The sequence below is a fragment of the Caretta caretta genome, chromosome 20, assembly GCF_965140235.1.
Source record: "Caretta caretta isolate rCarCar2 chromosome 20, rCarCar1.hap1, whole genome shotgun sequence".
Classification (NCBI taxonomy): domain Eukaryota; kingdom Metazoa; phylum Chordata; order Testudines; family Cheloniidae; genus Caretta; species Caretta caretta.
In genome coordinates, this window is record NC_134225.1 from 3,945,237 (window position 1) to 3,953,724 (window position 8,488).

General features: G+C 66.9%; 1 protein-coding gene and 1 long non-coding RNA gene across 3 annotated transcripts in view; one reads left to right on the top strand and one right to left on the bottom strand.

The window, feature by feature from the left end:
- Nucleotides 1–4,652, bottom strand: part of B4GALNT1 (beta-1,4-N-acetyl-galactosaminyltransferase 1) — a 17,731-nt gene extending 13,079 nt beyond the window's left edge. For both annotated transcript variants that reach the window (XM_048832220.2, XM_048832216.2), the window contains exons 1-2: nucleotides 4,518–4,652; nucleotides 3,003–3,218 (exon numbers count right to left, since the gene is read on the bottom strand). In XM_048832220.2, coding sequence (XP_048688177.2) covers nucleotides 3,003–3,217 — 215 coding nt within the window. In that variant the 5' untranslated portion in view covers nucleotide 3,218; nucleotides 4,518–4,652. The remainder of the gene's footprint in view (nucleotides 1–3,002; nucleotides 3,219–4,517) is intronic.
- On the top strand, nucleotides 3,573–8,089 carry LOC142069724 (uncharacterized). The gene is made up of 4 exons (XR_012665660.1): nucleotides 3,573–3,678; nucleotides 4,395–5,342; nucleotides 6,616–6,674; nucleotides 7,627–8,089. It is a non-coding gene; the product is annotated as an uncharacterized LOC142069724 (long non-coding RNA).
- The last annotated feature ends 399 nt before the right edge of the window (nucleotides 8,090–8,488 follow it).

Genomic DNA, 8,488 nt, shown 5'->3' on the forward strand with positions numbered 1-8,488 from the left:
CCTCTCCCTGCCCCTGCCCGCCTGCCTGCCCCCGGCCGATACCCCCACCCCCGCCCCCATCTCCCCTGCCCCTACCCCCGCCCGCCTGCCCCCGGCCGATCTCCCCTGCCCCTATACCCGCCCGCCTGCCCCCAGCCGACACCCCCGCCCCCATCTCCCCTGCCCCTATCCCCGCCCCCGCCTGTCTGCCTGCCCCCGGCCGATACCCCCGCCCCCATCTCCCCTGCCCCTCTCCCTGCCCCTGCCCGCCTGCCTGCCCCCGGCCGATACCCCCACCCCCGCCCCCATCTCCCCTGCCCCTACCCCCGCCCGCCTGCCCCTGGCCGATCTCCCCTGCCCCTATACCTGCCCACCTGCCCCCAGCCGACACCCCCGCCCCCATCTCCCCTGCCCCTACCCCCGCCCCCGCCTGTCTGCCTGCCCCCGGCCGATACCCCCGCCCCCATCTCCCCTGCCCCTCTCCCTGCCCCCGCCCGCCTGCCTGCCCCCGGCCGATACCCCCACCCCCGCCCCCATCTCCCCTGCCCCTACCCCCGCCCGCCTGCCCCCGGCCGATCTCCCCTGCCCCTATACCCGCCCGCCTGCCCCCAGCCGACACCCCCGCCCCCATCTCCCCTGCCCCTATCCCCGCCCCCGCCTGTCTGCCTGCCCCCGGCCGATACCCCCGCCCCCATCTCCCCTGCCCCTCTCCCTGCCCCTGCCCGCCTGCCTGCCCCCGGCCGATACCCCCACCCCCGCCCCCATCTCCCCTGCCCCTACCCCCGCCCGCCTGCCCCCGGCCGATCTCCCCTGCCCCTATACCCGCCCGCCTGCCCCCAGCCGACACCCCCGCCCCCATCTCCCCTGCCCCTATCCCCGCCCCCGCCTGTCTGCCTGCCCCCGGCCGATACCCCCGCCCCCATCTCCCCTGCCCCTCTCCCTGCCCCTGCCCGCCTGCCTGCCCCCGGCCGATACCCCCACCCCCGCCCCCATCTCCCCTGCCCCTACCCCCGCCCGCCTGCCCCCGGCCGATCTCCCCTGCCCCTATACCCGCCCGCCTGCCCCCAGCCGACACCCCCGCCCCCATCTCCCCTGCCCCTATCCCCGCCCCCGCCTGTCTGCCTGCCCCCGGCCGATACCCCCGCCCCCATCTCCCCTGCCCCTCTCCCTGCCCCTGCCCGCCTGCCTGCCCCCGGCCGATACCCCCACCCCCGCCCCCATCTCCCCTGCCCCTACCCCCGCCCGCCTGCCCCTGGCCGATCTCCCCTGCCCCTATACCTGCCCACCTGCCCCCAGCCGACACCCCCGCCCCCATCTCCCCTGCCCCTACCCCCGCCCCCGCCTGTCTGCCTGCCCCCGGCCGATACCCCCGCCCCCATCTCCCCTGCCCCTCTCCCTGCCCCCGCCCGCCTGCCTGCCCCCGGCCGATACCCCCACCCCCGCCCCCATCTCCCCTGCCCCTACCCCCGCCCGCCTGCCCCCGGCCGATCTCCCCTGCCCCTATACCTGCCCGCCTGCCCCCAGCCGATACCCCCGCCCCCATCTCCCCTGCCCCTACCCCCGCCCCCGCCTGTCTGCCTGCCCCCGGCCGATACCCCCGCCCCCATCTCCCCTGCCCCTCTCCCTGCCCCCGCCCGCCTGCCTGCCCCCGGCCGATACCCCCACCCCCGCCCCCATCTCCCCTGCCCCTACCCCCGCCCGCCTGCCCCCGGCCGATCTCCCCTGCCCCTATACCTGCCCGCCTGCCCCCAGCCGATACCCCGCCCCCATCTCCCCTGCCCCTACCCCCGCCCCCGCCTGTCTGCCTGCCCCCGGCCGATACCCCCGCCCCCATCTCCCCTGCCCCTCTCCCTGCCCCCGCCCGCCTGCCTGCCCCCGGCCGATACCCCCGCCCCCATCTCCCCTGCCCCTCTCCCTGCCCCTGCCCGCCTGCCTGCCCCCGGCCGATACCCCCACCCCCGCCCCCATCTCCCCTGCCCCTACCCCCGCCCGCCTGCCCCTGGCCGATCTCCCCTGCCCCTATACCCGCCCGCCTGCCCCCAGCCGATACCCCCGCCCCCATCTCCCCTGCCCCTACCCCCGCCCCCGCCTGCCTGCCCCCGGCCGATACCCCCCGCCCCCATCTCCCCTGCCCCTCTCCCTGCCCCCGCCCGCCTGCCTGCCCCCGGCCGATACCCCCACCCCCGCCCCCATCTCCCCTGCCCCTATACCCGCCCGCCTGCCCCCAGCCGATACCCCCGCCCCCATCTCCCCTGCCCCTACCCCCGCCCCTGCCTGCCTGCCCCCGGCCGATACCCCCGCCCCCATCTCCCCTGCCCCTCTCCCTGCCCCCGCCCGCCTGCCTGCCCCCGGCCGATACCCCCGCCCCCATCTCCCCTGCCCCTATCCCTGCCCGCCTACCCCCAGCCGATACCCCCTGCCCGCCTGCTCCTGCCCCTGGCTGATGCCCCTGCCCTTCTGTCCCAGCCTTCCTGCCCCAGGCTGACACCCCCAACCCTGCCTTCCTGCCCCAGACAGACAATCCCGTCCCTGCCCGCCTGCCCCCGCCCCAGGCTGATGCCCGTGCCTTCCTGCCCCAGACCAGCACCCCTGCCCCAGGCTGATATCCCCACCCCTGCCTCAGACACCCCTGCCCTCCTGCCCCAGGCCAATCCTCCTGCCCCAGGCCTATATGCCCGTCCCTGCTCTCCTGCCCGAGGCTGATGACCCCATGGAAGGGGTGGGCACCGCAGTGCTGGCAATGGGGGGTCTGGGGACTCGCCCCGCAGGAGAGGGCAGGGCTCTGGGGAAGTGTCTCCTGGGAAGGGCTGGGATCCCAGTGGGGAGCCTGGAAAATCCACTTCCCAAGACCCATCCCAGGAGCCAGGCTGCAGCCCTGCCCATAGGGGCCAGTCCCACATCCACCCTAGCCAAGGCCCTGCTGGGGCTTCCCCATCCCTGGCCACCCTTTCCTGCCCCGCACACCTCCCCCCACCCATGCCAGCCGCTCCCCCCCGCCGGGAGGGGGGGGCGGAGGTCCTTACTCGAGGATCTCCTCCTTGAGCCGGAAGGGGATGTGGGCGTACTTGTTGGAGGGGCCCAGCAAGGGCTCACCCAGCAGCTGCTCGGGGGCTCGGTCCGGCCGGTTGCGCAGGTCGACCGTGCTGTAGGCCTTGGGCGACCAGATGTGTAGGTACAGCAGGGCCAGGGACGCCGTGGCCACCAGCAGTAAGCACAGGGACTTCTGCACCAGACGCATCCTGCGGGGAGCAGGGGGAGGTGAGGGGGGAAGCCCTAGGCCGGCGGGGGTGGGGGTGGGGGATCTGGGCCATGCTGGGGGCTAGGTGGGGCCCCAGCCTGGCACGTGGGTTCAGAGACTGTGCCCCCTTCCGGCTTGGCTCTGTTTGGCCCACGGCTCCTCCCAGCTCTAGGCAGACTTTGCTCCCCAGGTCAGTTCTTGGCCCGGTACCTCCTTCCCAGCCTGGGGTTGCCAGTTGCGGTGGGACTATTCCTGGAGGTTTCATCACACTGAGTTAAAGATTAATCTCGAATTCCTGAAGACTTCAGGACCATCCAGCGAGCGTGGGGTGCCGGGCAGCTGTTGGGGGGTGGGGGGACACAGAGGGGGGCTTGGCCGTGCTGGTTGAGTGAATCTCCTTGATTGGACCAGGAACGAGGCTCTTCTGGGGCCGGAGCTCAGATGTTAACCACGACTGGAAGGTGAGGGGGAAGGGGGTTCCCTGGCTGGGTCCCCTCAGGGCTGGGTGGATGCAGGCAAACCGGAATTCCCTCCGCACCATCCACGGAGCAGGGCTCTAGCTTGGGGCCAGCCTGTGCCATGGAGCACCTGGCAGCTGCCGCATCCGGAAGAGGGGCCCGATTCTGCTCCCAGCGGGACCAGCTTCTGGTTCCTCCCCGTTGACGGGGATGGGCCTGGCTCGCAGCCCTGTTCCTTCCCGGGCAGCAGTTTACACTAGTGTGAAATCGGTGTGGCACCAGTTATGCACGGTGGGGGGCTCAGGAGGGCGACAGCCGGTGCAAGGCAGCGCAGCTTCCAGCCCCTGGGGGAAGTGGGGCAGAGCCCACAACCCGGCCTCAGGAGCTCGTGCTGCCTGCCTGAGGGAGCAGGCTCGGCCCTGACCTGTACCAGGGCCAGCGGGTGAAGCATGCTGCAAGGGCATGTTTGACAACAAACACGGGGCAAGAGGAATGCTGGAAAACTCGTGAGCTGGGTGTCAGGCTGGCAGGGGAGCTCAGCACCCACCATCCCGCAGGGGTGGCTGGGAAGAAAGGATCCTGCCTCATTCTGTTGTGCCAGGGGCTGCCCTTCTACCCGCAACCGAGATCAGGGCCCCATTGTGCCAGGCACTGCCCCCCACCCTGTGTTAACCAGCTCAGAGTCTGCAAGTCTCACTATTCATTATTCATATTACCAGGGGGCCACAGACCGGGGCCCCGCAGCGCTAGGGGTTGCACAAAGAATGGAGAGACAGGCCCTGCCCCAGGAAGCTTCCAATCTCATGTGGCACGCAGAGGGTGGCTCTCGGTGTGGCACTAACCTGGGATGCCCTGGATCCTGGCCCTTTCGGGAGAGGTGGGAGGAGGAGCCGTTTCCTTCCCAAGAGCCCCTCGAAGGCAGAAGCGCGGTCCCGCAGAGTCCCCGGGCAGCTTCAGACTGAGGGAGAAGCGGGTCCAACCACCCAGCACTTGAAGCAAAACGCCCTGGCTGAGAACGACAAACAGGAAGGGGCCCTGCGGAGAACACCAGAGCGGACCAGTTCTAACCACCACTATGGGTGATATTTCATCACGTGAGATTCAAATACCCAGCATTCCCCCCCCCACCCCACTTCCTGCTCTCACGCTGTACCTCACTCCACCTCTGCCCCCAGCCGCTGAGCGGCCCTGTGTTCTCGCACCGTTTGCCCCTGGGGGTGCAGCTGCTTGCTCTGGGGAAGCTGAGAAACCTGCTAATATCTGCCCTGCAGCCTGGTCAGAGGCCACGCACAGCCCCGGGGTAGGGGAGACCAAGAACGCAACCCCTCAAACAACCCCAAAGCCATGATCTCTGCCCTCCAAACCGGTCAACGCCGCCAACATTTGGGAGAGGACGGGAAACCCCCTGGCCACTCGGTTCCTCCCGTTGCCAGGATCCCAGGGAAAGGGCTCTGGGAATCCCACCCCAACGCCGAGATATTCCCACCCGCCCCACCTTAAGTCACCGGTGGCGCAGGCCTTGCGCCCAGAGCAGGGCGGTCTCTGGAGAGCACCCTCTGCCCCACAGCCGCTGAATCAACTTCCTTCTTGTGCCGGGTGACCCTGATTCCTGTCTCCGGGATGTTGCATGGTCAGCGCGGTTGCTGGGTGCCACGGAAATGGCTCCGGTAGGTAGGACAGCGTTCTCGGGACTGGGCAAGCACTTTGGGGAAGGGGGATCCTAGCAGTGGGGCAGACAGAGTGAGGCTGCTGAATGCAGGGAGGCCAGGTCTGCGGAAGTTGCCTCCTGGGCTCAGATTCAGTGGGACAACAGGCCAAAGTCCTGCCGGGTGTAACCACACCTTTACTTACATCACTGGCCGTGTCCGGGGCCTGGGTCCAGGTTAGGATCTAGCAGCCAGATCAGGGCACATACCCCTGCAAGGCACAGCCAAGAGGGCCAGCCAGTGTCCCTGGGCGAGTAGCCCCTGGGGACGGGGCTCAAAGCAGTAAACTGGGGCTGGGGAAATACGCAGTCCCTGCACCTGCCCAGTGCGCCCCACCCCTTATGCTGGGAGGTCCGCCACAAGCCCTGCCCCCCGGGGCAAAACCGGATGTGGCCATAGTGGGCACAGAATACAAGCCCCTCCCTTGCAGCACCCAGAGCCTCGGGCTAGGGCCAGGCTGGGTGGGAGCACACCTGCACCATGGCGGGTGTCCGGATCCCCCATACGCTCAGCCGGGATAAGTCCGCTGGCAGAGGGCCCGCAGCACTGTGGGCATAGTGGGCAGGGTCTATCAGGAAAGCCAGGGCAGAGGGGCCGGTCCTCCAGGCTGTGGTGGTTTGGAGGTCAGGGGCAGGGCAAAAAGCAAGCACCTCAGCCCGTGGGGTAAGCTCCTTCCGCCCCCCCCCCGACCCCCCGGCAGCCCCTCGGGGACAGAACTGGGGCCAGGGGCTGCTCCAACAAGAGAGGGAGGAATGAAAACCACTTGTGATTCCCTCTGCTGCCTGCCCCGCCTCGGGGTCCATCAGCCGTGAATCCACGCAAAGCCCGGAGCTGGGAAAGCGTCGCACCCCCTCTCCCCCGAGGTTCTCTCACCCCAAAGCACCGGACCCCCCGCTGGCCCACCCAGATTCTCTGCCCCACCCCGTACAGAGATTACCAACAGCCCCTCTGACTTACAGCTATAAAGTCTGTGGGTTCAATCCCTGCTGATGGAGCCAGCCAGAGGAGCTGTCACAGCTGCACAAACTCTGCCCAGGGGTCCAGGTCGATCCACACATGGCAGGTGCTGCTCTGCAGAGGGGGGGCAGGTCTCAGCTGGTTGCAGTGTGGCTCTGGGGCTCTCTGGAGCTCTGCCTTGCCCTGTTTGCTGCCTCTTTTGCCCCCTTGGGAAAGCCGAGGGGGCTCAGATTTGCCGCCCTTCCAGAAACAGTGCTGACTGATGTGTGCTTTGTAGGGACTTCGAACAGTGCCCGGAACCGGACGACAGGCTGTGACAATTACATGCGCAGGCAGGTACGTTACACCTGATAGTTCCCTGAGGTGGGGGAGGAGCATGGTCTCTGCCAAAAGCTAAGGACCAGCCCATTGTCCCAGTTCCTGTGAGATGTTTGTACAGGGCATATTTTCAGCAAGAGGTAACAGGTAGAATGTTACCTTCCGAAACCGCTGGGGATGAAGGCCAGCCCCAGAGGGCCGCAGCTAACCCCAGCCAAGCGTGCCATCTATCAGCCTTTTCCCAGCCCCGTCTTTACAGTCTGGAGCCAGGGCAGGCCTGAGCGCCCCCAAGAATGGACTCCGAACGGGGGAGCCTCGGGGCTGCAGGACGTTCCCGAATCACCCTGTCACAGAGTCCCCGGGCGATGCTCTGGAACTGCTCCCTACGAAGCCAGGCAGGACTCTGGGAAAGTCTCCTCTCTGAGCAGCCTGTCTGCAGGACACACAGCTCACCCGGCTCCACCTTCCTGGGTCTGACGTCGGAGCATTCAGCATCCTCTGCCCCTCCCTGCGCTTCCCACAGCGAGTCCGCCCAGGCGGGGTCCGGGGGCGGCCAGAGGGTCCTGCCCCCCAACTTCGCAGTCAGACGGGACTCTCAGCCAGCCAGTAAAACAGAGGTTTATTAGATGACAGGAACATGGTCTAAAGCGGAGCTTGTAGGTGCAGAGAACAGGACCACTCAGCTGGGTCCATTTTGGGGGGCAGGGAGCCAAACAACCACATCTGCCCTTCACTCCATGTCCCAGCCAGCCCCAAACTGAAACCCTCTCCAGCCCCTCCTCCTCTGGGCTTTGTCCCTTTCCCTAGCCAGGAGGCCACCTGATTCCTTTGTTCTCCAACCCTTTAGCTCTCACCTTGCAGGGGGGAAGGGCCCAGGCCATCAGTTGCCAGGCTGTAGCTCACGAAAGCTCATGCTCAAATAAATTGGTTAGTCTCTAAGGTGCCACAAGTACTCCTTTTCTTTTTTCAGGAGACAGAGTGTCGCCATTTATGTACTCTGGCCCCTTGCTCTGCAACAATCACACACCCTTATCCCACCACCGAGAGACTTAAGAAATGCATGGGGGAAACTGAGGCACCCCTACAGTATTCAGAGGAAACATTAAGAACAGTCCCGCTTCGTCACACGCCCCGATGCCGAAAAGAGGCAAAAAGTGTGGGACTGTCGGCGGAGGAAAGAGGGCACAGACGTGCTCCGTTACAGAGGAGATCCCCTGCCATCCGGTGTCTCTCCTGGAAGGTGGCCAAGGGCTGTCAGAAGCGGGGGAGGATCCCTGATCAGCTAGGAAAGCGACTGTTAATAAGGGCAGGCCTGTGCCTACCAATTCTGTTTTCCTTTTACCCAGAAGCTTGACTCCAAAGCCTTTCCCTTGCTTTTAGCTGACTCTTTAACTCGAGCCTCATTCAATAAACTTTGGCTTGGTTTTACCGGAGCTCCGGCTCCGTGCTTTTTGCTAAGGGGCAGCAGGCTGAACCGAGGTGAAGCCAGTAAGCTGGGGTGCACTGCTGCCAAGGGACACTGCACGTGTCCCGAAGACACAAGGCTGGGCTGTGTAAATTGCCAGGCTGCAGCGGGAAAAGGTGTGGGGGGTGGGGGGAGCTGGCAGCAGCCCAGCATGGAGCTTTGGGAGAACTCTCCCCCCCCCCGGGGGATGGGGGGCAAGGGGGTGCAGACTAGGCTGGAAGTGGAGGGAGAGGGGTTGGCAATTTGCCCAGGGCATCAGGGTTAATCCTGACCAGTGTCATGTGGCATGAACTGCACCCACCCACGCATCAGTCTGGCCTGGGGTTTATGAAATTAACCAGCAGCACATGGCTGCCCCCGAGGCGGA